The sequence below is a fragment of the Polyodon spathula genome, chromosome 38 (assembly GCF_017654505.1).
Source record: "Polyodon spathula isolate WHYD16114869_AA chromosome 38, ASM1765450v1, whole genome shotgun sequence".
Lineage (NCBI taxonomy): Eukaryota > Metazoa > Chordata > Actinopteri > Acipenseriformes > Polyodontidae > Polyodon > Polyodon spathula.
Window position 1 is genome coordinate 3,125,619 of NC_054571.1, and position 27,624 is coordinate 3,153,242.

Consider the following 27,624-nt stretch of genomic DNA (forward strand, 5'->3'; position numbering starts at 1 on the left):
AGCTGTCCGAGAGATGGGTGGTTATACCTGAGGCACACACACACTCTCCAAATCTTACTGTAGCTTTTTAAAAAAGGGCACTAGAAACAAAACCTAAAAGGACGAGCACAGTAGATAGTTCTGATGTTTTGTGTGTGTCCCTGGGTAGCAACAAGAGCCCCAAGGTAGGGCCCCAGGGTGATCAATTGAGCAATGACTATTTCATTGAGGCTTGCAAAATAACACATTGATCGTCCCGTCTGTATTGATCAAGTGTGCTGTTCAGTAATAGAATCGGCTGACCAGCGCAGCCCTAGTCACTCCAAGCTCTTTGAGTAGTGATACAGGCCAGCTAGTCCTGATCGCCGTGTGCCGTCGTTTCTGCAGGAACTTCCCCAGCTATTACTACGACCTTCACTTCCGTGTGCCGGGCTCCAACGCCACCCTGACCATCCTGATGCTGGACACCGTCCTGCTGTGCGGGAACTCGGACGACTTCTCCGACGAGAGGCCCCGGGGCCCCCTGAATGCGGCCGGCGCGGGGCTCCAGCTTGAGTGGCTGTCGGAGCAGCTCGAGCGCTCCCGTGCTGACTTCCTGTTGGTGGCCGGTCACTACCCTGTGTGGTCGGTGGCCGAGCACGGCCCCACGCACTGCCTGCTGGACAAGCTGAGGCCCCTGCTCTTGAAACACAAGGTCACAGCCTACCTGTGCGGCCACGATCACAACCTGCAGGTGAGTTAGGGAGGCAAAACCCCCGCGAACTACAGAGAACCCTACCGGCCAGACGCCCAGGGAGCTCAGAGCAGCTACAGAGAACCCTACCGGCCAGACGCCCAGGGAGCTCAGAGCAGCTACAGAGAACCCTACCGGCCAGACGCCCAGGGAGCTCAGAGCAGGCAGACCCCCTGCAGGGCTGGCCTTTGTTCTCCAGAAGCCGGGAGTTTGCCGCTGTAGCTCCTGGGTGTGGGATCGGAGGACTCCTGCTGTTCTCCTAAGCTGTGGCGAGGGAACGAAATTGGGGAAGCAAACAGGGGTTAAGTAATTGTGCGTAAATCTGTGGGTGTTGTCTTATGGTTCAGTGTACAGTGTAGTTCAAATGTGTAGTTTCCTCTGCATGATAAGGTTTTGATAGTCATTTATAAAATCTGTTGGTACAATCTAATGCATTCCAGATTGATAGCAATGTTTTCATTTGATATATGAATGTTTGCCCCAGCGCTGTAGTGAAACTTCAGGCTGGAGAATGGATTTTGAAATCCAGAGATGCCTTTTTGAATCCCGCAGTGGCTGAAGTCTGCCTTCTCCTTCCTGCAGTATATTCAGGAGTCTGGGGTCGGCTACGTGGTCAGCGGAGCGGGGAACTTCTTGGAACACTCCCTGAAGCACAAGGGTGACGTTCCGGAAGATTCCCTCCGGTTCTTCTACGCCGAGCACTCCTCGCTGGGGGGCTTCGCCCACGTGGAGGTCACACGACAGGAAATGGCCGTGACCTTCATCACAGCCATGGGGAAATCCCTGTACCGCACCACGCTGCCTCGCCGCACTGCCCCCTAGAGAAAGGAGGAGCGCACTGTCCAGAATGACACCGTCCCTCTGAAATTTTATACAACGCCTTTAAAATGAATGTTGATTCTGTTTCCGTTCGTTCAGAGTTCTGTTGTACCTGTACTGGGTCCGTTTTCCCAAGTAGATGTCTCCTAAACTGGGCTAAAAAAAATCATCCTTGCGCAAACCCTGATTCTGTTATTTGCAGGACAAATATCAGAAATGCTAAAAGGAAACCTTGTGAATTCAAGTAATGTTTTGTCTGGAGGGTAAGTGTGTTGCCCCGAGGGGTCGATGGGGGGGGGGGGGGGAGGCAGTTCTAGCCAAGGAGGAACGCTTCCACTAAAAGTTAAAAACTGCAGTCGCTGTCTGTTTTGACTACTGACTGCTAGAGTGATTATTGGCTGGTTTGTGGTCACGTGACTCTGCAGTAGCCAATGGGGTTGCGAAGGTCAGGTAGTTGGCGTCTGTGGTGAAAATTGAACCATACAGAAATCAGTGTTGCAAGTTATGTTTTTTTGCTTCCTTTTGTATTGCACAGGATTTCATATTTCAGAGAAACTAGAAGGAAATTACCACAAGCTTTGAGTGAATTGAGTTGTAAAATCAATGCCCTGTTTTACACAGTATAAAGAGATGAAATATATATATCTATATATATATATATATATATATATATATATATATATATATATATATATATATATATATATATATATATATATATATATATATATATATATATATATATATATATATATATATATATATATAGTATATATATATATATATATATATATATATATATATATATATATATATATGTTAGTAGTGCTGTATGTTAAATCTCTCCTAGCACACTGCTAATTTAGGAGAAAAGGTTTATTTTAAAAGATACAAAACAGTTTTCTGTTCCATGCAAATCCTGCAGGTCCTCCAGTCCTCCCTTTGCAGTAGGGGGCGCTGTGAGAAACCGACAGGGAAAATCTGCCTTTTAAGATAATTATAACATTTAATCTGATAAAACTACTTGCTGTAATTCTATTTTGCATGTTTGATGTTTTTAAAAAAGTTGGATTAAAAGTATATATAACTATTTAATAATTCTTTGCATGTTTCGTGTTTTTTAAAAGGGCTGAATATATACTGAGCATCAAAAGAAACATATCATTTAATATTTGGATAAAACTCACTAGATGTGATTGAAAAATGACAAGCACTGTTTTAGACAGGCGCAGTGACTTTTTATTGTGCTGATTAACAAACCACATCACAGAGATGCTGCAGAATGATCTGTCCATCCCGGGCAGGTGTTGTGACTCTTGATCTCCAGGTTGGTGTCCTGTCATGGACAGAGTGTGTCTGGTTATACCGTCTCGCCTGGTTTGAAGTGGCTGGCTGTGAGGGCCCAAGACAGCCAGTCCAGCCTCCAGCATGCCGACGACAGACGTGGCATATATTTTATTTTCCTGTGATTTTCTTATTGCTTTTATTCAAGCTTGTATTTCAACAGCTGAAATCACTCCCTATCCAGCGTCCAGTCACCTGTCTCACTGATCAGGTGATTAAGAGTTTCATTCAAGGGGGTCATGGGCAAGGATGAATGATCCAGTGATCAAAAAGAAACCAAAAAGCATTTTGTCAGCGTCCCCATACCGTGACTCGGGTATTTAAATCTCATTTATTAACACATTTTGCTTCCCTGCTGTAATGAGGTCGAGCTCTTGTTTCATAGCACTTTCATTAATCTGTACCCTGCCATTGGGAATGCATTGTTCTCGCAGGGCTGGAAGAGCGATCCCTGTCCCTGTTAATAAAACGCTTCTCTTCAGTTCGGCTCAGGGGTGACCTCCGTCCCACCGTCCCAGCTGAAGAGACACGCCCTGCAAGATGACACAGACTGCTGCCTCTATTGGACATAACATTTCCAAAGGTCTCAACCGGGGACACGGATTTAAGACTCTTTCAAAACTACAGCTGTGGACAAAAGTTTAGCATCACTGCGAGTTTTTGGAATGCGATTTTTTTAGATCTTTTTACTTAACATCTTGTCATCAAACAAAAACTACAGTATTTCGTAGGAAGTTTTCCGATCTGCGTCAGTTGTTCGATAAGTAGACGGAAAAACCTCAAAGCTGCGTGTAATTCAGTCCAGGTAACGATCTTCAGCAGGTTCCACTCGACTTCACGAAGCACGCTGAGTTATTATTATTATTATTATTATTATTATTATTATTATTATTAAATGGAATGCATATAAAGTAATAATACGTCCAGTTGAATTCATATTGGTGAACCCTTGAGTTGAACACATCACAATTCAAGCAATATTGAGTTAATATTAATTACTGCAGTGGAAATAGGAAGCTAGTAACTGCTTTACAACTAAGAAAGAAATACATTGCGGCATCCTATAAACCGAGAAATGAATATCATATTCTGACATGACAAGCGTCTGGTAACAAGGCATCGACTTGCCTTACTGGTATACCGCCTCGCCAGTACGCTTCCCATAGCTAACCATAGCAACGCCAATACCTCACTCAACATGGCCGCCTCGCCAGTACGCGCCCATAGCTAACCATAGCAACGCCAATACCTCACTCAACATGGCCGCCTCGCCAGTACGCTTCCCATAGCTAACCCATAGCCAACGCTAAATACGCCAATAACTCAACATGGCCGCCTTCGCCAGTACGCTTCCCATAGCTAACCATAGCAACGCCAATACCTCACTCAACATGACCGCCTCGCCAGTACGCTTCCCATAGCTAACCATAGCAACGCCAATACCTCACTCAACATGGCCGCCTCGCCAGTACGCTTCCCATAGCTAACCATAGCAACGCCAATACCTCACTCAACATGGCCGCCTCGCCAGTACGCTTCCCATAGCTAACCATAGCAACGCCAATACCTCACTCAACATGGCCGCCTCGCCAGTACGCTTCCCATAGCTAACCATAGCAACGCCAATACCTCACTCAACATGGCCGCCTCGCCAGTACGCTTCCCATAGCTAACCATAGCAACGCCAATACCTCACTCAACATGGCCGCCTCGCCAGTACGCTTCCCATAGCTAACCATAGCAACGCCAATACCTCACTCAACATGGCCGCCTCGCCAGTACGCTTCCCATAGCTAACCATAGCAACGCCAATACCTCACTCAACATGGCCGCCTCGCCAGTACGCTTCCCATAGCTAACCATAGCAACGCCAATACCTCACTCAACATGGCCGCCTCGCCAGTACGCTTCCCATAGCTAACCATAGCAACGCCAATACCTCACTCAACATGGCCGCCTCGCCATGGCCGCCTCGCCAGTACGCTTCCCATAGCTAGACTACGTGGCGAAACTTTCTTATAGTTAACCATAGCAACGCCAATACCTCACTCAACATGGCCGCCTCGCCAGTACGCTTCCCATAGCTAACCATAGCAACGCCAATACCTCACTCAACATGGCCGCCTCGCCAGTACGCTTCCCATAGCTAACCATAGCAACGCCAATACCTCACTCAACATGGCCGCCTCGCCAGTACGCTTCCCATAGCTAACCATAGCAACGCCAATACCTCACTCAACATGGCCGCCTCGCCAGTACGCTTCCCATAGCTAACCATAGCAACGCCAATACCTCACTCAACATGGCCGCCTCGCCAGTACGCTTCCCATAGCTAACCATAGCAACGCCAATACCTCACTCAACATGGCCGCCTCGCCAGTACGCTTCCCATAGCTAACCATAGCAACGCCAATACCTCACTCAACATGGCCGCCTCGCCAGTACGCTTCCCATAGCTAACCATAGCAACGCCAATACCTCACTCAACATGGCCGCCTCGCCAGTACGCTTCCCATAGCTAACCATAGCAACGCCAATACCTCACTCAACATGGCCGCCTCGCCAGTACGCTTCCCATAGCTAACCATAGCAACGCCAATACCTCACTCAACATGGCCGCCTCGCCAGTACGCTTCCCATAGCTAACCATAGCAACGCCAATACCTCACTCAACATGGCCGCCTCGCCAGTACGCTTCCCATAGCTAACCATAGCAACGCCAATACCTCACTCAACATGGCCGCCTCGCCAGTACGCTTCCCATAGCTAACCATAGCAACGCCAATACCTCACTCAACATGGCCGCCTCGCCAGTACGCTTCCCATAGCTAACCATAGCAACGCCAATACCTCACTCAACATGGCCGCCTCGCCAGTACGCTTCCCATAGCTAACCATAGCAACGCCAATACCTCACTCAACATGGCCGCCTCGCCAGTACGCTTCCCATAGCTAACCATAGCAACGCCAATACCTCACTCAACATGGCCGCCTCGCCAGTACGCTTCCCATAGCTAACCATAGCAACGCCAATACCTCACTCAACATGGCCGCCTCGCCAGTACGCTTCCCATAGCTAACCATAGCAACGCCAATACCTCACTCAACATGGCCGCCTCGCCAGTACGCTTCCCATAGCTAACCATAGCAACGCCAATACCTCACTCAACATGGCCGCCTCGCCAGTACGCTTCCCATAGCTAACCATAGCAACGCCAATACCTCACTCAACATGGCCGCCTCGCCAGTACGCTTCCCATAGCTAACCATAGCAACGCCAATACCTCACTCAACATGGCCGCCTCGCCAGTACGCTTCCCATAGCTAACCATAGCAACGCCAATACCTCACTCAACATGGCCGCCTCGCCAGTACGCTTCCCATAGCTAACCATAGCAACGCCAATACCTCACTCAACATGGCCGCCTCGCCAGTACGCTTCCCATAGCTAACCATAGCAACGCCAATACCTCACTCAACATGGCCGCCTCGCCAGTACGCTTCCCATAGCTAACCATAGCAACGCCAATACCTCACTCAACATGGCCGCCTCGCCAGTACGCTTCCCATAGCTAACCATAGCAACGCCAATACCTCACTCAACATGGCCGCCTCGCCAGTACGCTTCCCATAGCTAACCATAGCAACGCCAATACCTCACTCAACATGGCCGCCTCGCCAGTACGCTTCCCATAGCTAACCATAGCAACGCCAATACCTCACTCAACATGGCCGCCTCGCCAGTACGCTTCCCATAGCTAACCATAGCAACGCCAATACCTCACTCAACATGGCCGCCTCGCCAGTACGCTTCCCATAGCTAACCATAGCAACGCCAATACCTCACTCAACATGGCCGCCTCGCCAGTACGCTTCCCATAGCTAACCATAGCAACGCCAATACCTCACTCAACATGGCCGCCTCGCCAGTACGCTTCCCATAGCTAACCATAGCAACGCCAATACCTCACTCAACATGGCCGCCTCGCCAGTACGCTTCCCATAGCTAACCATAGCAACGCCAATACCTCACTCAACATGGCCGCCTCGCCAGTACGCTTCCCATAGCTAACCATAGCAACGCCAATACCTCACTCAACATGGCCGCCTCGCCAGTACGCTTCCCATAGCTAACCATAGCAACGCCAATACCTCACTCAACATGGCCGCCTCGCCAGTACGCTTCCCATAGCTAACCATAGCAACGCCAATACCTCACTCAACATGGCCGCCTCGCCAGTACGCTTCCCATAGCTAACCATAGCAACGCCAATACCTCACTCAACATGGCCGCCTCGCCAGTACGCTTCCCATAGCTAACCATAGCAACGCCAATACCTCACTCAACATGGCCGCCTCGCCAGTACGCTTCCCATAGCTAACCATAGCAACGCCAATACCTCACTCAACATGGCCGCCTCGCCAGTACGCGCTCCCATATCTAACCCTAGCAACGCCAATACCTCACTCAACATGGCCGCCTCGCCAGTACGCTTCCCATAGCTAACCATAGCAACGCCAATACCTCACTCAACATGGCCGCCTCGCCAGTACGCTTCCCATAGCTAACCATAGCAACGCCAATACCTCACTCAACATGGCCGCCTCGCCAGTACGCTTCCCATAGCTAACCATAGCAACGCCAATACCTCACTCAACATGGCCGCCTCGCCAGTACGCTTCCCATAGCTAACCATAGCAACGCCAATACCTCACTCAACATGGCCGCCTCGCCAGTACGCTTCCCATAGCTAACCATAGCAACGCCAATACCTCACTCAACATGGCCGCCTCGCCAGTACGCTTCCCATAGCTAACCATAGCAACGCCAATACCTCACTCAACATGGCCGCCTCGCCAGTACGCTTCCCATAGCTAACCATAGCAACGCCAATACCTCACTCAACATGGCCGCCTCGCCAGTACGCTTCCCATAGCTAACCATAGCAACGCCAATACCTCACTCAACATGGCCGCCTCGCCAGTACGCTTCCCATAGCTAACCATAGCAACGCCAATACCTCACTCAACATGGCCGCCTCGCCAGTACGCTTCCCATAGCTAACCATAGCAACGCCAATACCTCACTCAACATGGCCGCCTCGCCAGTACGCTTCCCATAGCTAACCATAGCAACGCCAATACCTCACTCAACATGGCCGCCTCGCCAGTACGCTTCCCATAGCTAACCCTAGCAACGCCAATACCTCACTCAACATGGCCGCCTCGCCAGTACGCTTCCCATAGCTAACCATAGCAACGCCAATACCTCACTCAACATGGCCGCCTCGCCAGTACGCTTCCCATAGCTAACCATAGCAACGCCAATACCTCACTCAACATGACCGCCTCGCCAGTACGCTTCCCATAGCTAACCATAGCAACGCCAATACCTCACTCAACATGGCCGCCTCGCCAGTACGCTTCCCATAGCTAACCATAGCAACGCCAATACCTCACTCAACATGGCCGCCTCGCCAGTACGCTTCCCATAGCTAACCCTAGCAACGCCAATACCTCACTCAACATGGCCGCCTCGCCAGTACGCGCCCCATATCTAACCATAGCAACGCCAATACCTCACTCAACATGGCCGCCTCGCTAATTGATTCACAAGTGTTGCAACTACTGTGTTTATATCAATTACATCGAGTTAAAGACGACACACAATAATAATAATAATAATAATAATAATAATAATAATAATAATAATAATAATAATAATAATAATAATTAAACGGCAGTTCCGGTAAGTGCAAGGCGTCGCTTCCGCCGCGGTGAGTCTTGTGTTGGTTTGCTTGCAGCATGGCTGACAGCGGCGTAGCGGAGGCTCTTCTCCAGCGGCTCGATCGGGCGGATGGCGGGGTTGACAGCCAGCAGGTGGCGGCGAGTCTCGGGCTGGATCATCAGCTGGTGGTCGGAGCCGTGAAGAGCTTGCAGGCGCTCGGGGAGGTAAAGGGTTGCGGTGCCGAGGCGGCTGTGCGGGGCAGAGCACAATGAACCGGGTGATGCAATCCGTGACCGTGCAGTGCAAGCCATTCAATCCGTGACCGTGCAGTGCAGGCCATTCAATCCGTGACCGTGCAGTGCAAGCCATTCAATCCGTGACCGTGCAGTGCAGGCCATTCAATCCGTGACCGTGCAGTGCAGCCATTCAATCCGTGACCGTGCAGTGCAGGCCATTCAATCCGTGACCGTGCAGTGCAGGCCATTCAATCCGTGACCGTGCAGTGCAGGCCATTCAATCCGTGACCGTGCAGTGCAGGCCATTCAATCCGTGACCGTGCAGTGCAGGCCATTCAATCCGTGACCGTGCAGTGCAGGCCATTCAATCCGTGACCGTGCAGTGCAGGCCATTCAATCCGTGACCGTGCAGTGCAGGCCATTCAATCCGTGACCGTGCAGTGCAAGCCATTCAATCCGTGACCGTGCAGTGCAGGCCATTCAATCCGTGACCGTGCAGTGCAAGCCATTCAATCCGTGACCGTGCAGTGCAAGCCATTCAATCCGTGACCGTGCAGTGCAGGCCATTCAATCCGTGACCGTGCAGTGCAGGCCATTCAATCCGTGACCGTGCAGTGCAGGCCATTCAATCCGTCCGTGACCGTGCAGTGCCATTCAATCCGTGACCGTGCAGTGCAAGCCATTCAATCCGTGACCGTGCAGTGCAAGCCATTCAATCCGTGACCGTGCAGTGCAAGCCATTCAATCCGTGACCGTGCAGTGCAATCCATTCAATCCGTGACCGTGCAGTGCAATCCAACGTGCAGTGCAATCCGTGACCGTGCAGTGCAAGCCATTCAATCCGTGACCGTGCAGTGCAATCCATTCAATCCGTGACCGTGCAGTGCAATCCGTGACCGTGCAGTGCAGGCCATTCAATCCGTGACCGTGCAGTGCAGGCCATTCAATCCGTGACCGTGCAGTGCAAGCCATTCAATCCGTGACCGTGCAGTGCAGGCCATTCAATCCGTGACCGTGCAGTGCAATCCATTCAATCCGTGACCGTGCAGTGCAGTCCATTCAATCCGTGACCGTGCAGTGCAGTCCATTCAATCCGTGCAGTGGTTTCCATTCAATCCGTGTTCAATCCGTGACCGTGCAGTGCAAGCCATTCAATCCGTGACCGTGCAGTGCAGGCCATTCAATCCGTGACCGTGCAGTGCAAGCCATTCAATCCGTGACCGTGCAGTGCAAGCGTAGTGTTACTGCTGTGAGGGAGGACGGCGAGGTAGACTTCTAGCTGACACTGCAGAGCCAGCGACCCAGAGTGTGGACACTGCAGTTCAGTCATTAACCTCGCTGCTCTCTCTCCACTTGATCCTTTGTATAGCGTGTGGTCAGGGGTTGATTGGCAAGCCACAATTCAGTCAACACCTGGCCACACTCCACACTTCTCTGATTAGTCCATTTAAGCAATGTGACTGTGCAAAGGTGGCTGCCAGCCACAGATATATGTATATGTATATGTATGTATATATGTTTGTGTGTCGGATTGGTTTCTGGGGGTTGTACGGGTCGCTGTTCTTCACGGATGATTGAATGATGAGTTTGCGCAGCTCTGAGAGCGCGAGACTCCCAGCGGATTGGTTTCTGGGGGTTGTACGGGTCGCTGTTCTTCACGGATGATTGATTGATGAGTTTGCGCAGCTCTGAGAGCGCGAGACTCCCAGCGGATTGGTTTCTGGGGGTTGTACGGGTCGCTGTTCTTCACGGATGATTGATTGATGAGTTTGCGCAGCTCTGAGAGCGCGAGACTCCCAGCGGATTGGTTTCTGGGGGTTGTACGGGTCGCTGTTCTTCACGGATGATTGAATGATGAGTTTGCGCAGCTCTGAGAGCGCGAGACTCCCAGCGGATTGGTTTCTGGGGGTTGTACGGGTCGCTGTTCTTCACGGATGATTGAATGATGAGTTTGCGCAGCTCTGAGAGCGCGAGACTCCCAGCGGGTTGATGTAATGAGGTTTCTGTTTGCAGGTGATCTGTGCCGAGCTCCGCTCTTCAAAGCACTGGGAGGTCACGGAGGAGGGGAAGGAGATCGCGGAGCAGGGCAGCCATGAGGCTCGGGTCTTCAACTGCATCCCGGCAGAGGGCATGGCTCAGAGCCAGCTTATGGTAAGGGCTTGTCTGTGTGCTGCAGGGGTGGAAGTAAGACTCCTGTTGCATAGCAGTTTGACCCATTCCAGGTTTTAATAAGAGCTTGATTAGCCACAGTGTGTGCAGGTAACAATCTCAGGTGTGATGTCGTGAACTCATAGTGAAACCAGGAATGGATCAAACCGCTGTGCAGTGGGAGTCTTATTCCCATCCCTGCTGTGGTAATGATTCTTTATAGATGCATGTGTAGATTTTTTAATATATGATGTATATTTCAGTTCTGCACCTTTTTAAAGTGTAGCTAACAGGATAATTCAGTAAATGTTCCACGTCCTCCACGTTCATTCACAGTGCAGGTTGCAAATGTGTAGCTTTGAAACAGATTGCATGTCCTTTCATTGTGAAACATCTGGTGCTACAGGGATGGGAATTAGACTCCCGTTGCATTGCAGTTTGATCAAATCCTGGTTTTCCTAGGAGTTTAATAAGACCCGGCCATTCACTGTGGCGAATCAGGCTTGCAGTAAAACCTGGAAAGGGTGAAGCGGCTTTGCAGTAGGAGTCTTGAGCTACTTTAGGTTAAATAAATCTCACCGCGAGCTTTGTAAAATTTGTAAAAAGTTTCCGCAAGTCTTGTGGAGCTTGGAAGATGTTTCATGTCGCCCTGCTGGGTGTGTCTGGGTCTCAGAGCTCACAGATTCCTCTCCTTGCAGAAGCTGCCGAGTGCGAAGGTGGGCTTCAGCAAGGCCATGTCTAGCAAGTGGGTCAGACTGGACAAGAACGCAGAGGGAGGACCTCGGATCTACAAGAGCGTAAGTGCACCAGCCTGCCTGGCCGCCTGCCCGCAGCCTCAGATCAGTGCCAGCGCTCCTGTGCCCAGTCACGCCCGGGCACTGAAATGGGCAACTGATTGACGCCTTTTAAAATCTTAAACAGGAGCCGACAAAGTGACTCTCAAAACAGTACTTTTTTGGAAATTAAGTAAGGGATTGGCTATCCTCGACTGCCGCTGGAATTGTGTGTCTCGACGCTGGCTGTGCGCTGGTCCTGCCTTGTGTGTCCCTGACCGGTCTGTCCCTTCTTCCAGGTGGACAGTATTGAGGATACTGTGAAGGACAGGCTGCAGCTCGTCCAGCGTGGACAGGCAGGGAGCCTGGAGGAGAAGGAGAAGAACGAACTGAAGAAGAGGAAGCTGCTGTCCGAGGTGTAGGTGCTCACAGACAAATAAAAACGAAATGGGGTGATATTTCTTGTCAAAATATATATATATTTATAATCTGTCTCAGATCTCGCACCATTGCTATATGCTGCAATTCCAGACTGTGAGCAGCAGAGGGCGCTCAGGACTCAGAAATGACTTTCCAGGTCTTAAAGGCGCAGTTGTGAAATACAGTCCTGTGTTTAACATGGTTAAAGAAATCTGTGTTTGCAGACCATGCTGTCTGTTAGCGTTGCAGTTCGTTGGCGGTTTCCCCACGCCTCCCATCCTGTCATTTAACCAATCGGCTGCTTCCCCTATTGGCTGACATGCTTTAGTCACATGACCCTAGAAAACACTGCCGGGGGGTGAAAGGACGCAGGAAGTGAAGCAGTAACGGACTTCCTGAGAGCATGGCGTTTGGAAAGTGAGAACTTTCTTTAACCCTGCGCCAGACTTTCTTTTACAAAGAAAGTGCAGGAGTTTGGAAAGAGTTATAAACAGATCACGCAAAATGAATCGATCTGCATCCAGATTCCGAATGGAACAGCTCCAGCCCAGCGGATTACTGTCTGAATGGGAATTCTAATGGGAAGGGCTCTTAGTTTAATACACTGACAAAGAATTCCAGTGATAATAGAGACCCACACTGGGGGCTTAGCAGCTCAGAGGAGTGGTAGCGTGATAGGAACGGTTTGACCTGAATTCAAATTCAGCCAGAGTCATGAAGCCATTTCAGTGGAGTGGAACTGTGAGCTGCAAACAGGATGCTAGGGGGTGGAATGGGTTACCTAGTCATGTTGCTGAAGGAGACTCTTCTTCACACAGAGAGTGGGGAGGGGATGGAATGGGTTACCTAGTCATGTTGCTGAAGGAGACTCTTCTTCACACAGAGAGTGGTGAGGGGATGGAATGGGTTACCTAGTCATGTTGCTGAAGGAGACTCTTCTTCACACAGAGAGTGGTGAGGGGATGGAATGGGTTACCTAGTCATGTTGCTGAAGGAGACTCTTCTTCACACAGAGAGTGGTGAGGGGATGGAATGGGTTACCTAGTCATGTTGCTGAAGGAGACTCTTCTTCACACAGAGAGTGGTGAGGGGATGGAATGGGTTACCTAGTCATGTTGCTGAAGGAGACTCTTCTTCACACAGAGAGTGGTGAGGGGATGGAATGGGTTACCTAGTCATGTTGCTGAAGGAGACTCTTCTTCACACAGAGAGTGGTGAGGGGATGGAATGGGTTACCTAGTCATGTTGCTGAAGGAGACTCTTCTTCACACAGAGAGTGGTGAGGGGATGGAATGGGTTACCTAGTCATGTTGCTGAAGGAGACTCTTCTTCACACAGAGAGTGGTGAGGGGATGGAATGGGTTACCTAGTCATGTTGCTGAAGGAGACTCTTCTTCACACAGAGAGTGGGGAGGGGATGGAATGGGTTACCTAGTCATGTTGCTGAAGGAGACTCTTCTTCACACAGAGAGTGGTGAGGGGATGGAATGGGTTACCTAGTCATGTTGCTGAAGGAGACTCTTCTTCACACAGAGAGTGGTGAGGGGATGGAATGGGTTACCTAGTCATGTTGCTGAAGGAGACTCTTCTTCACACAGAGAGTGGTGAGGGGATGGAATGGGTTACCTAGTCATGTTGCTGAAGGAGACTCTTCTTCACACAGAGAGTGGTGAGGGGATGGAATGGGTTACCTAGTCATGTTGCTGAAGGAGACTCTTCTTCACACAGAGAGTGGTGAGGGGATGGAATGGGTTACCTAGTCATGTTGCTGAAGGAGACTCTTCTTCACACAGAGAGTGGGGAGGGGATGGAATGGGTTACCTAGTCATGTTGCTGAAGGAGACTCTTCTTCACACAGAGAGTGGGGAGGGGATGGAATGGGTTACCTAGTCATGTTGCTGAAGGAGACTCTTCTTCACACAGAGAGTGGTGAGGGGATGGAATGGGTTACCTAGTCATGTTGCTGAAGGAGACTCTTCTTCACACAGAGAGTGGGGAGGGGATGGAATGGGTTACCTAGTCAGCTGAACCAGCTCTTCTCGACCTGCGGTGTGTTTCGTGCATGTGGGGGTGTTTGAAGCGCATGCTGTGACAGCTCCTGGTAAGCGGTGTGTTCGTTTGTAGGGAGCGTGTCTCAACAGCCTGTGTTGGATTTGTTCACTGTTTTTTTTCCCTTCTCTTTCCAGGACAGTAAAGTCTTACTGGATCACTAAAGGAAGCAGTTTCAGCACCACAGTCACTAAGCAGGAGACAGAACTGACACCCGAGATGCTAGCCAGGGGATAGTGTGGGTCAGTGCAATACAGTGGGAAGGAGACTCAGTGTGGCAGAGAGTGGAGCTGATGGAATGGGACTAGTCAGGGAGGGAAGGCAGACTCTTCTTCTAGTGGAGCTGAGGAGGGACTGGGAGGGAGGGAGGCATGTTGCTGGACTCTTCTTCACACAGAGAGTGGGGAGGGACTGGGATGGGTTACCTAGTCATGTTGCTGAAGGAGACTCTTCTTCACACAGAGAGTGGTGAGGGGATGGCTGGGTTACCTAGTGGTTGCTGAAGGAGACTGGTGACTGGAGAGGGAGGGAGGCAGAATGGGTTCTAGTGGAGCTGAAGAGAGGGAGAGTGGTGAGGGGATGGAATGGGTTACCTAGTCATGTTGTGAAGGAGACTCTTCTTCACACAGAGAGTGGTGAGGGGATGGAATGGGAGGGAGTCATGGCAGTGTGGCTCTAGTGTTAGAGCTGAGGTTACCTAGGGACTGGGAGGGAGGGAGGCAGTGTGGCTCTAGTGGAGCTGAGGAGGGACAGTGGAGGGAGGGAGGCAGTGTGGCTCTAGTGGGGGTGAGGAGGGCATGCTGTGAGCTCCTGGTAAGCGATGTGGCTGTAGGGAGCGTGTCTCAGCAGCCTGTGTTGGATTTGTTCACTGTTTTTTTTCCCTTCTCTGTGGGAGGGAAGTCAGTGTGGCTAAAGGAGAGTTTGCACCACAGTCACTGGGAGGGACAGAACTGACAGAGTGCTCCTAGTGGGTCTGAGGAGGGACTGGGAAGGAGCAGTGTGGCTCTAGTGGAGCTGAGGAGGGACTGGGAGGGAGGGAAGCAGTGTGGCTCTAGTGGAGCTGAGGAGGGACTGGGAGGGAGGGAAGCAGTGTGGCTCTAGTGGAGCTGAGGAGGGACTGGGAGGGAGGGAAGCAGTGTGGCTCTAGTGGAGCTGAGGAGGGACTGGGAGGGAGGGAAGCAGTGTGGCTCTAGTGCAGATTGAGGGACTGGGAGGGAGGGAGTGTGGCTCTAGTGGAGCTGAGGAGGGACTGGGAGGGAGGGAGGCAGTGTGGCTCTAGTGGAGCTGAGGAGGGACTGGGAGGGAGGGAGGCAGTGTGGCTCTAGTGGAGCTGAGGAGGGACTGGGAGGGAGGGAGGCAGTGTGGCTCTAGTGGAGCTGAGGAGGGACTGGGAGGGAGGGAGGCAGTGTGGCTCTAGTGGAGCTGAGGAGGGACTGGGAGGGAGGGAAGCAGTGTGGCTCTAGTGGAGCTGAGGAGGGACTGGGAGGGAGGGAAGCAGTGTGGCTCTAGTGGAGCTGAGGAGGGACTGGGAGGGAGGGAAGCAGTGTGGCTCTAGTGGAGCTGAGGAGGGACTGGGAGGGAGGGAAGCAGTGTGGCTCTAGTGGAGCTGAGGAGGGACTGGGAGGGAGGGAAGCAGTGTGGCTCTAGTGGAGCTGAGGAGGGACTGGGAGGGAGGGAAGCAGTGTGGCTCTAGTGGAGCTGAGGAGGGACTGGGAGGGAGGGAGCAGTGTGGCTCTAGTGGAGCTGAGGAGGGACTGGGAGGGAGGGAGGCAGTGTGGCTCTAGTGGAGCTGAGGAGGGACTGGGAGGGAGGGAAGCAGTGTGGCTCTAGTGGAGCTGAGGAGGGACTGGGAGGGAGGGAAGCAGTGTGGCTCTAGTGGAGCTGAGGAGGGACTGGGAGGGAGGGAGCAGTGTGGCTCTAGTGGAGCTGGGAGGGAGGGAGGGAGGGTGGCTCTAGTGGGTGAGGAGGGACTGGGAGGGAGGGAGCAGTGTGGCTCTAGTGGAGCTGAGGAGTGGCTGGGAGGGAGGGAAGCAGTGTGGCTCTAGTGGAGCTGAGGAGGGACTGGGAGGGAGGGAAGGCAGTGTGGCTCTAGTGGAGCTGAGGAGGGACTGGGAGGGAGGGAGGCAGTGTGGCTCTAGTGGAGCTGAGGAGTGGCTGGGAGGGAGCAGGTTTGGGTTTCTGTGTGTCAGAGAGCTGCTGCTCCCAGGGAGTCTTGTCTCATTCACTCTCCGTGAACAGACACAAGCTGTTCCCAGCAGGCTGGCGCTGTGTCCTGCCCGCGACCTCGTTCGCTCGGTCAGGAGAGCGTGGGCCCGAGGGTTTGCAGCTCGGAATGGCGTTCATGAACTGTGAAGCTCTCCCGTGCAGAGCGTTTAGAAATGCTGAAAGAAACGTCAAGCGTGTCTACTTTGGAAGTGTTTTCTCGTCCGTCGTTGAATTTGTGAAGTTTCTTTTGAGTCGTTGTCAGAGATTTGAATGTGATGCAGATTGGGGTGGCTTGTTTCATTTATTGAGCAGTTTTTATTTTGTTGGCCTGAAAAATTATTGATTAGTCATCCTGAAGGGATCAGCGGCACTGAGACCGATGTGCTCCTCTGTCTCCCTGCAGGGAACCGTTCACAAAGACATGCTCTAAGTGCCCTGTAATTAAACTGGGCTTCGGAACATGATTCCAGTCACCCCTTTACTCTGGGAGAGAACAGTGGCGTGTGTGTATGATGTATATAATCAGGCGAAAAGCAGATGAGTTTGTAAGCGAGGAGGAACTAGGAGCTAGGGAGATTGGGTTAGGGAGATTGGGTTAGGGAGATTGGGTTAGGGTTAGGGAGATTGGGTTAGGGAGATTGGGTTGGGTCAGGGAGATTGGGTTAGGGAGATTGGGTTAGGGTTAGGGAGAGGGAGATTGGGTTAGGGAGATTGGGTTAGGGTTAGGGAGATTGGGTTAGGGTCAGGGAGATTGGGTTAGGGAGATTGGGTTAGGGTTAGGGAGATTGGGTTAGGGAGATTGGGTTAGGGTGAGGGAGATTGGGTTAGGGAGATTGGGTTAGGGTTAGGGAGATTGGGTTAGGGAGAGTTTGTTTGGGTTAGGGTGTTGGGAGATTGGGTTCGTTTGCTTCTCCTGTGATTGGGAGTGGGTCAGGGAGTTGGGTTAGGGTTCTCCCTGTGTGTGTGTGTGTGTGTATCTGAGTTCGTTTGCTTCTCCTGTGTGTGTGTGTGTGTGTATGTGAGTTCGTTTCGTGTGTTGTGTGTGTGTGTGTGTGTGTGTGTGTGTGTGTATCGGAGTTCGTTTGCTTCTGTGTGTGTGTGTGTGTGTGTATCGGAGTTCGTTTGGTGTGTGTGTTTATCGGAGTTCGTTTGCTTCTCCTGTGTGTGTATCGGAGTTCGTTTGCTTCTCCTGTGTGTGTGTTATCGGAGTTTTGCTTCTCCTGTGTGTGTTGTATCGGAGTTCGTTTGCTTCTCCTGTGTGTGTATCGGAGTTCGTTTGCTGTCTGTGTGTGTGTGTGTGTGTGTATCGGAGTTCGTTTGCTTCTCCTGTGTGTGTATCGGAGTTCGTTTGCTTCTCCTGTGTGTGTATGTGTGAGTTCGTGTGTGTGTGTGTGTGTGTGTGTTGGAGTTCGTTTGCTTCTCCTGTGTGTGTATCGGAGTTCGTTTGCTTCTCCTGTGTGTGTTTATCGGAGTTCGTTTGCTTTCTCTCCACACAGCGGTGGGTGGCGTGACAAGAAATTCAAGCCGTACAACTTTGACGCCCTGGGCATCATCCCTGACTGCGGGCACCTGCACCCGCTCATGAAGGTGCGCACGCAGTTCAGACAGATCTTCCTGGAGATGGGGTGAGCGAACCTCTCTGTCTGCGCCTCTCTCTCTCTCTGCGCCTCTCTCTCTCTCTCTCTCTCTCTCTCTCTCTGTCTGCACCTCTCTCTCTCTCTCTCTCTGTCTGCGCCTCTCTCTCTCTCTCTCTTCTCTGTCTCTCTCTCTCTCTGTCTCTCTCTCTCTCTCTCTCTCTCTCTCTCTCTCTCTCTCTCTCTCTCTCTGTCTCTCTCTCTCTCTCTCTCTGTCTGCGCCTCTCTCTCTCTCTGTCTGCGCCTCTCCTCTCTCTCTCTCTGTCTGCGCCTCTCTCTCTCTCTCTCTCTCTCTCTCTCTCTCTCTGTCTCTCTCTCTCTCTGTCTGCTCTCTCTCTCTCTCTCTCTCTCTCTCTCTCTGCTCCTCTCTCTCTCTCTCTCTGTCTGCGCCTCTCTCTCTCTCTCTCTCTCTCTCTCTCTCTCTCTGTCTCTCTCTCTCTGTCTGCGCCTCTCTCTCTCTCTCTCTCTCTCTCTCTCTCTCTCTCTGTCTGCCTCTCTCTCTCTGTCTGCGCCTCTCCCTCTCTCTCTCTCTCTCTCTGCACCTCTCTGTCTCTCTCTCTCTCTCTCTCTCTGTCTCTCTGTCTCTCTCTCTCTCTCTCTCTCTCTCTCTCTCTCTCTGTCTCTCTCTCTCTCTCTCTCTCTCTCTCTCTCTCTCTCTCTCTCTGTCTCTCTCTCTCTCTCTCTCTCTCTCTCTGCCTCTCTCTCTCTCTCTCTCTCTCTCTCTCTCTCTCTCTCTCTCTCTCTCTCTCTCTCTCTCTCTGCTCTCTCTCTCTCTGTCTGCGCCTCTCCCTCTCTCTCTCTCTCTCTGAAACTCTGTCTGCACCTCTCTGTCTCTCTCTCTCTGTCTCTCTCTCTCTCTCTCTCTCTCTCTCTCTCTCTCTCTCTCCTCTCACCTCTCTCTCTCTCTCTCTCTCTCTCTCTCTCTCTCTCTCTCTCTCTCTCTCTCTCTCTCTCTCTCTCTCTCTCTCTCTCTCTCTCTCTGTCTCTGTCTGCTCCTCTCTGTCTTTGTCTCTGATTTCCCAGCTGGTGAGAGTTTAGACACACATTGGTGTGAAGGCTGGAAAGGTCCATTCCATTCCTGGTCTTTGTTCCAGCCGTGTTCTGAATGGTTTAATTCAATCAAGTAATCCCCCATCCAGACCCTGCATTGCTTCATTATCTCACCTTACCTGTTAAACCTGGATTTGAACACTGGCCCTCCAGGACCAGGATTGGACCCCTGATTAAGATGTTTTCTCCAATGGGGACAGGGGCATGGTGAGTGGGAGGGGTTATAACTGCCCTGCCTGTGCTCTGATTGGTTTTTTTCAGCTTCACAGAGATGCCAACCAATAACTTCATCGAGAGCTCGTTCTGGAACTTCGATGCCCTGTTCCAGCCCCAGCAGCACCCTGCCCGGGACCAGCACGATACCTTCTTCCTGTCTGGTAAGCCCAGCTCTAAAACCCATCGCTGGCAGCGTGAAGCGGCTCCATGTTTATCAAGCAACAGCCCAGCCAATAACAGCCAGCCCTTTGGGGAATTAGCACGCCACTCGACCACAAAACACGTCCCACTTCAGAACTCGCACTAGCTAGTCTCTTTCAATTCCACCAGCCCCGTCTCTTCTTCCTGTCCCATTGGTGGATAATCCACATCCCCCCACCCCTGTTCACGTGTCCGTTATCAATCGGGCAGGGAGTCCTCTCCCCTGAATCGTGTCTGCAGTCCTTCTCCAGCCAGCATTGCACACTGAAACTCCTGTCACTAGATTGCTTTGTTTTACTGTACCTCCTGTTGTCTCTTCTATCCCAGACCCGGCAATCGCCACCGAGTTCCCCCTGGACTATCTGGAGCGAGTGAAGAAAGTACACTCAGAGGGGGGGTACGGCTCCCAGGGGTAAGAGGCACGGGGGCGGTGGGCGGGTTTATTAACAAGTTTTTTAATGACGTCTCGGGTTGGCCTCTTGTAACGGCGCAGTGCAGTACAGCGCGGTTCACGTTTCTATAGTGCCTTTCAACGCAAGGATCCCACGGCGTTTCACGCCAAGAAAATCCCCACCCAAACCACCAAATTAAAACACAAAATGAAAAGGGCAAGAGGGAGAGTTTTAATTGCGAAGCTAAAACAGCTGCTTTGATGTTGGTGTAGGATGGCAGATGTCAGTTTTTCCTGTGTGAAGAACGCACGCGTCGTGGTCATTCGTTTTCATAAGGGTGATTTCTTTAGAGTAGGTATGGATCGTTCTGTGCCGTGCTTTGAAGTCAAGTCTACGTTGAAAAGCGGTGATTGGGACTCTATTTGCAATATATATAGCAGACCGTTTGGAAGTTGCCTAAGACAACACTCTGAAGAGGCAGAGAGCGCAAGCCTTTGTTAGACAGTGTGGTCTGGACTCGGCCTGACTCTCTGTGTAAGAGCCTTCAGTTTAACATGACAATCAGGGGCAGGAACCCAGCGCCAGGGCTGCTGACCCCCAAGGCTTTCCCTCTGCTCCGTGCAATCGCTCTCCTCCGTTTTCTTGCTGCGATCTTCTTGTGAAATATTAAACTCTGATACACTCCGTCTGAGTTTCCAGAGTCTCTGTCGTGACTTGCTTTAAAATTTTCAAAGAAACAATCAGTTTTATAATGACGGACAGAATTTCACAGCCTGCACCACAGTTAGGAAGCGCTAATTGAAAACGTGTCAGTTTTATCAACACGCCTGTCGAGGCGACGAGAGGGTGTTGGGATCGCAGGACTGGAAAATGAATTTCACTGAAATGAAGAATGAGCTGTGCCCTCAAGATGAGTTCCCCAGAGTGTTGACTGGAATAGGGGCGTCAACCAACCCGAAGAGAAAGGGGGCTCCCCCTCCAGTCCAGGGCAGGCTTGAGGCACGGAGACTGAACTGCTCCCTCCCTCACCCCCCTAAGAGAAAGGGGGCTCCCTCCAGTCCAGGGCAATCTCATTGTTGATGTGCTGTTGAAGCGCTTGGTTTCTAACAACCCAAATGTATTTGAGTGTGGCTAATGGCCTTTCATTAGCTGCACTTTTAAACCCAGTTCCTATGTATTGAGAGCAGCCAGTGGCTGTGGGAGGGTGTTTGATCACTGCTCTTTTAATAAATGCAATCCGCGTGTTCGTTCTGTAGGTACAAGTACGACTGGAAGATCGAAGAGGCCCAGAAAAACATTCTGAGGACCCACACCACTGCCGTCAGCGCACGCATGCTGTACCGCCTCGCTCAGCAGGTAGGGGGCAGCACCCACACCACACGCACACACACACACACACACACACACACACACACACACACACACACACACACCCTTCTTCACAAAAGAGTGACAGGAATGCTTCAGCTTTAGCCCTGTGTTTCATACTCTGTCTGTCAGCGAAATGCCGTGCACACGCAGCCTTGTTCACAAGCACATGCTTTTTATAAGAGAAAATGTGATGGAAGGCTTCTTAAGAACTGAAGCTGCACACATTCTCAGTATGTTTTGTGTGATGTTTTGGAAAACCAAAACGCCTCTAGCTGTTGCCTTGGTCAGAGCTCCTCTGTGTAAGCCTGGGGCGGCCGGTCAGGTGACCTCTTGCACGCTGTCGTGAGTTCAGACTGCCCTTGTGGATCTCTGATCCGCCCCTCCTGCTCTGCACTGGACTCTCCTGACCTCAGCACCATGGTCCTGGATCCTCAGCTGATGCACTATCCTTTATCCTTGCGCTATTGCTCTGCTAACATGTCATTGTAGATCTGACTTGTTGCAATCCTAACTTGTTGTATTCTAGCAGTGTTATTATTTGCACTTGCTGTAAACTACGCTGTATTTAAATCTGAAGCTTGCATTGTAACCCTGTGCTGTCCTGTAACAGCTGCAAGTCGCCCTGTATAAAACCGTCCTGCCAATTTAAATAAATCGAACAAATGTGTCGTGCAGAAGGAGTTCTCCCCGGTGAAGTATTTCTCCATCGACCGCGTGTTCCGCAACGAGACGCTGGACGCCACTCACCTGGCAGAGTTTCACCAGGTGGAGGGCGTGGTGGCAGACTACGGGCTCACGCTGGGGGACCTGATGGGTATCCTGCACCAATTCTTCATCAAGCTGGGTGAGTCTTACTGGAGACGGGCAGCCAGGCTGGTCCCAGGGTCGGGGAATCTTCACACAGTCCGAAACAGTAACCAAAGCGATTTTAGCACGGGGAACAGGACAGGTGCATCACCTGGAGCATTGAGAAACCAGCCACAGCGTATTTATATAGAGCCTTTCCTAGAAAAAGTAGTTCAAAGCTCTTTCTGCACGAGGTAGCAGTTGCATCTCTGCCTTCCCTAACCCTCATCCATTGGTTAGTCCTCATTCAATCTGTCTTGCTCAGTAATAACTGCTGGCTTCTCGAACCTGCAGCCATCCACCCCCTTGAGTGCGGGTCTGATCCAGTCCAGCTTGTTTTTATGTAAGCGTGATGCGCTGCCCTCTGTTTTAAGTGTGTTTCTCTTGCCCTGTGTCCAGGAATCACGAAGCTCCGCTTCAAGCCCGCGTTCAACCCTTACACGGAGCCCAGCATGGAGGTGTTCAGCTTCCACGAAGGTAAGGATCAGGAAGACGAGGCGGTCAGCAGACGCTTTTATCCAGAGCGACTTGCAGAGGCTCGGGGGGGGTGAGCGGTGAATCAACAGACTCATTTCCAACAGGACCTCGTTTGTTTTGCGTCTCTTCCGAAGGATGGAGCACAAGGAGGTTCAGTGACTTGCTCGGGGTCCCACACGGTGGCTGAGCTGGGATTGAAGTGGGAATCTCCTGGTAACAAGCCTATATAAGAAATAGGTCAATCGCAGACGATTCAGCCAGAGCCTTCAGTGTGCTGCAGACAAATTTCAGCTAGTTTCACTGTAATGAGGGTACAGCCTGATTTCTACACGGGTGAGAGATGCAGAAACGCACGTTGTTTGTAGATTGAATTTTGTTCGCTTGTTTGGTGAGGCGTCCAGTAAAACAGCTACTTCTAAACCTGGCTAGAATAAACCCCCCAGAGTTAGCGTCACTACAAACCCGAGCAAACAAGAGCATTGTGTGTGCGGCGGGGCGATCTTGATAAGTTTTGATGAATGTCTGTGGTGAAGTCATGCTTCGTCTTGTCAGCTCTCAGTAATAATGAGGCTGCAGGCTCCCGTGGGGTTGCGCAGGTGGAAGTGTTTGCAGCTGCTTTAGATTATTATTCATTGCTTTAATACCACGCTCAGAGGAGCCAGAGCTGCTGCAGGGCAGTCTGTGTTGAGTCTCGGAATTAACAGCACAGCACAGTGACTGGCTGTGTGTGTGCTGTCTCTGTCAGTGTGTGTCTCTCTCAGTGTTGCAGGTTGCTCGCTCTGGTTCCTGTGCTGTCTCTGTCAGTGTGTGTCTCTCTCAGTGTTGCAGGTTGCTCGCTCTGGTTCCTGTGCTGTCTCTGTCAGGGTGTGTCTCTCTCAGTGTTGCAGGTTGCTCGCTCTGGTTCCTGTGCTGTCTCTGTCAGTGTGTGTCTCTCTCAGTGTTGCAGGTTGCTCGCTCTGGTTCCTGTGCTGTCTCTGTCAGTGTGTGTCTCTCTCAGTGTTGCAGGTTGCTCGCTCTGGTTCCTGTGCTGTCTCTGTCAGTGTGTGTCTCTCTCAGTGTTGCAGGTTGCTCGCTCTGGTTCCTGTGCTGTCTCTGTCAGGGTGTGTCTCTCTCAGTGTTGCAGGTTGCTCGCTCTGGTTCCTGTGCTGTCTCTGTCAGTGTGTGTGTCTCTCTCAGTGTTGCAGGTTGCTCGCTCTGGTTCCTGTGCTGTCTCTGTCAGGGTGTGTCTCTCTCAGTGTTGCAGGTTGCTCGCTCTGGTTCCTGTGCTGTCTCTGTCAGTGTGTGTCTCTCTCAGTGTTGCAGGTTGCTCGCTCTGGTTCCTGTGCTGTCTCTGTCAGTGTGTGTCTCTCTCAGTGTTGCGTGTGTGTCTCTCTCAGTGTTGCAGGTTGCTCGCTCTGGTTCCTGTGCTGTCTCTGTCAGTGTGTGTGTCTCTCTCAGTGTTGCAGGTTGCTCGCTCTGGTTCCTGTGCTGTCTCTGTCAGTGTGTGTCTCTCTCAGTGTTGCAGGTTGCTCGCTCTGGTTCCTGTGCTGTCTCTGTCAGTGTGTGTGTCTCTCTCAGTGTTGCAGGTTGCTCGCTCTGGTTCCTGTGCTGTCTCTGTCAGTGTGTGTCTCTCTGTGTTGCAGGTTGCCTGCTCTGGTTCCTGTGCTGTCTCTGTCAGTGTGTGTCTCTCTCAGTGTTGCAGGTTGCTCACTCTGGTTCCTGTGCTGTCTCTGTCAGTGTGTGTCTCTCTGTGTTGCATTTTGCTCACTCTGGTTGCTGTCTCTGCTGCAGGTCTGAAGAAGTGGGTGGAGGTGGGGAACTCGGGGGTCTTCCGACCGGAGATGCTGCTGCCGATGGGGCTCCCTGAGGGGGTTTCAGTCATCGCCTGGGGACTGTCGCTGGAGAGGTGAGTGGAGGACCAGAGGCTTGGGAGTCTCCAAAGTCTGACCTGATTAGTCGTTCTACCCATATGTGTGAACACACACATACAGTGCAGTGTATTGTGAAGCATGCGGTGCTGGGGATCAGAGAGCCAGCTAATTCAGTACAGTCTAGTATAGAGAAGTTTATTGTACTGGTGATCTGAGAGCATGACTGCAGTGCTGTGAGGTGTAGAGAACTGGGACTCTGTGCTGTGCTGGTGCCTGGGAGCCAGCTAGTTCATCACTTGAACCCTGGTCCTCTGCTCCAGTTTATTGATCACGTAGCGTGTCATTGGGACAGAGGCTGGCGGAGTGACCCTGTGCTTATCAGGTCGATCGATTCCATTAAGAGAGACGGTTCCTCCTGTCTGCTGGCCGGGCGCAGAGGAGAGCTGTCTCCTGTTTCTGTAAGGAGGCGCCGGGCAGTCTGAGGGGATAATACTGCACCACACACACACACACAGACTTCAAGGGCAGGCCTCTTCCCTCACAGCACAGCGCAGTCTCCCTTTCCAGTCCGATGTGGGGACCCTGTCCGACGTCACCCAAGAGACGTCAAGCGCAGGTCTCTAGTCATTTTTTCTCTGGAAAAAGCCAAGAAAACCATTCAGTGGCTGAGTGAGACCGATAGGAGCCGAGTGAAGCTGAAAAAAGGGCATATCTCATAGCCCCATGCACTACAGAGATAACATGAACATATACAAAGGAGATAGCTGCTTCTGCATCCCGCGCTCAAAGAATATCACACACATTTTCAGAGCTTTTTGAGATGTTATAGTAATAAAATAATGACTTGGATCTTATTATTGAGGAGTTTGGTGATAAAACGAGTGATCAGGAGAGGATTTATCAGTATGCACGTCTATAAAGAGATATGTGAAAAACACACCGAACAAGGGGTGGGGCTTGGCTGGAGTTACAGTTCTGAGTGTCTTTTTGTGATTTAATTCCTTTTAAACCTTTTTTACTCTGGGGGGGGGGGGGGGGGTATTTTAAACAGCGCGTGTGAAACGAAATTGGACCGACGCCCCTGCCCAGCGCTGAATAAATGGAGCGCTAAGGGTTAATGGATGAATGGGTTTAGCCCAGGCTGTGCAGTGCGGAGCGTGGGAAGAGGGTGCTGATGGGAAGGAGGCAGGGAAGCGGAGTTCTAATCCCATTAGCGGCAATCGGGAATTGAAATCTGGGATTACCGGATAATCCTGCATTTAACAGGGACCGGGAGCACCCCCGGGTCCCAGAGTAAAAGGATTAGCTGGCTCTCCCCCCCCCCCCTTCATTGACCGCCTGTTCCTTCAATCCTCTTTCACATAACAGCTTGTTTGTGTACCATTGCTGGGGGCTGCGTGCTTTATTCTGTGCTTCTGTTTTATTTCCTAATTTTCCAAGATGCATTCTTTTGTAAAACCGAAGAGCTGTTGGGTTTTTACAGTGCTGTGTTAAACTTTTGCAATGCGGTGCTCCAAACGAGAGGGTCCTTTCCCTCCTCGCGATGCTCGAGTCGCTCTCAAATGCATTTGAAGAAGAAACCGTTCGAGCAGCCTGCTCGATTCCTTGTGTACCTCGAGGGGTTAAAGCCGTAAGCTTTCTCAGTGCAGTCCTGCCTTTTAACAAAACAGCTTGTCGGTTTTTTTTTTTTTTTTTTTTGAGCAATTTAACCAGGCAGTCGTACGAATGATTTGCAGAGCTTTGCAATGCAGCGTCAAGTCATTTTCTATCTATATAGATATATATGATTTAGTTTTTTTATAGATGCATTTGGGGCCCCTTCTGTTCTTGGTTTCATTTGTGGTTTATTAAGAGAGAAATATGGTTGATGATCAATTATGTGTTGACAGCGTTCATATAGCCTGTGCTTCTGTAGTCGTTCAGCTTCTCCAATCTCACCCAAAGTTTATTGTCAGTATTTTTTAAATGGTGTTTATATATATTTATTTTACTCTATACCAGGGTGATTAACCATCACCAAAAAATCTCTCTCCACCCCCAAACAAAGTCCTGGCTACACCACTGGTCCAGGTTAATACCGAAGTGGGGGGGGTTTCAAAGCACTTCAGAATTCGCTAAGTTGCAGGAAGGTGTGTCTGTGTGTGTGTGTGTGTGTGTGTGTGGGGGTGTGTGTGTGTGTGTGTGTGGGTGTGTGTGTGTGGGTGTGGGTGTGTGTGTGTGTGGTGTGTGTGTGTGTGTGTGTGTGTGTTTTCTACTTCATTTAAATGGAGTTGTTTTTGTGTGACATTTTATTACATGTGAAAACGCTGTGGAACCCCTGAAGTGCCCTTCCATAATTAAACTGGGGCCCCCCCGTGTGCAGTACTGTAGAATCGCCGCTGTCTGAGATGTAGGGAGAGCAGTCTTGTCTCCTGTACGTGTTTCTTCAGGCTAATGGCTAAAGCAGAGTGATATGTTGCCCGCGGTGTGTTGCTTGTTCAGTGATTTCATTTCTTCTTTGATGTTGTTTTCCTTGCAGACCCACTATGATCAAATATGGAATCAACAACATCCGAGAGCTGGTGGGTCACAAAGTGAACCTGCAAATGGTCTACGACAGCCCTGTGTGCCGACTGGATGCCTAAACAGGCAGGCGCGTGGGCACCGCTGGCCTGAGGACCCCTCGCTCCCCCCGTTCCGTTCCTTGCCCTCGCCAGCGACTGGGCCGCACTGAAACAATATTGACCAGGAAGGAGGACTGTGGCTTTCTGCTCTGGACTGGTTGCTAGGTGATGGGTCACAAGTGAAATTAGTTTGGTGTCAACTTTAATCTTTTCTGAACAGCTGTGTACTGAATATAACAATTAAAACATTGAGAAAATTCCTTTCAACACTGCAGAGCGCTCTAGCAGTATAGGAAAGAGAACTCCACTCTCCACACTGCAGAGCGCTCTAGCAGTATAGGAAAGAGAGCTCCACTCTCAACACTGCAGAGCGCTCTAGCAGTATAGGAGAGAGAACTCCACTCTCCACACTGCAGAGCGCTCTAGCAGTATAGGAAAGAGAACTCCACTCTCCACACTGCAGACTATTCCATTCATAATCTAATATGTATACGCATACCTATTTTTGATTTATGTTTCAGTATAAATCCACTCCAGTGTGTGAAAGTCA

At 51.0% G+C, this 27,624-nt stretch overlaps 2 protein-coding genes across 3 annotated transcripts in view; both read left to right on the forward strand.

Moving 5' to 3' along the window:
• LOC121304499 (tartrate-resistant acid phosphatase type 5-like) overlaps window positions 1-2,187 on the forward strand; it is a 2,790-nt gene extending 603 nt beyond the window's left edge. Inside the window, exons 2-4 of the mRNA XM_041235664.1 lie at window positions 149-164; window positions 272-712; window positions 1,295-2,187. Coding sequence (XP_041091598.1) covers window positions 149-164; window positions 272-712; window positions 1,295-1,534 — 697 coding nt within the window. The 3' untranslated portion in view covers window positions 1,535-2,187. The remainder of the gene's footprint in view (window positions 1-148; window positions 165-271; window positions 713-1,294) is intronic.
• Window positions 2,188-8,641: 6,454 nt separating this feature from the next.
• farsa (phenylalanyl-tRNA synthetase subunit alpha) lies at window positions 8,642-27,381 on the forward strand. 2 transcript variants are annotated; one of them, XM_041235725.1, is made up of 13 exons: window positions 8,642-8,827; window positions 10,853-10,990; window positions 11,686-11,784; window positions 12,060-12,178; window positions 14,367-14,459; window positions 17,931-18,059; window positions 19,380-19,495; window positions 19,863-19,947; window positions 21,184-21,283; window positions 21,977-22,142; window positions 22,544-22,621; window positions 24,392-24,506; window positions 26,990-27,381. In XM_041235725.1, exons 1-13 carry the CDS (start codon window positions 8,681-8,683, stop codon window positions 27,093-27,095), a joined length of 1,491 nt encoding a protein of 496 aa, XP_041091659.1. In that variant the 5' UTR covers window positions 8,642-8,680; the 3' UTR covers window positions 27,096-27,381. The 2 variants fall into 2 exon arrangements, with proteins under 2 accessions (XP_041091659.1, XP_041091658.1); XM_041235724.1 differs by having other exon boundaries at window positions 8,643-8,827; window positions 21,974-22,142.
• The last annotated feature ends 243 nt before the right edge of the window (window positions 27,382-27,624 follow it).

Excerpts from the sequence above, each read along its gene's own strand:
- farsa (XM_041235724.1), top strand. The coding sequence starts at position 8,681 with ATGGCTGACAGCGGCGTAGCGGAGGCTCTTCTCCAGCGGCTCGATCGG. Across the intron at positions 11,785-12,059 it reads GACCTCGGATCTACAAGAGC|GTGGACAGTATTGAGGATAC; the intron begins GTAAGTGCACCA and ends CCCTTCTTCCAG. Across the intron at positions 14,460-17,930 it reads ACACCCGAGATGCTAGCCAG|CGGTGGGTGGCGTGACAAGA; the intron begins GGGATAGTGTGG and ends CTCTCCACACAG.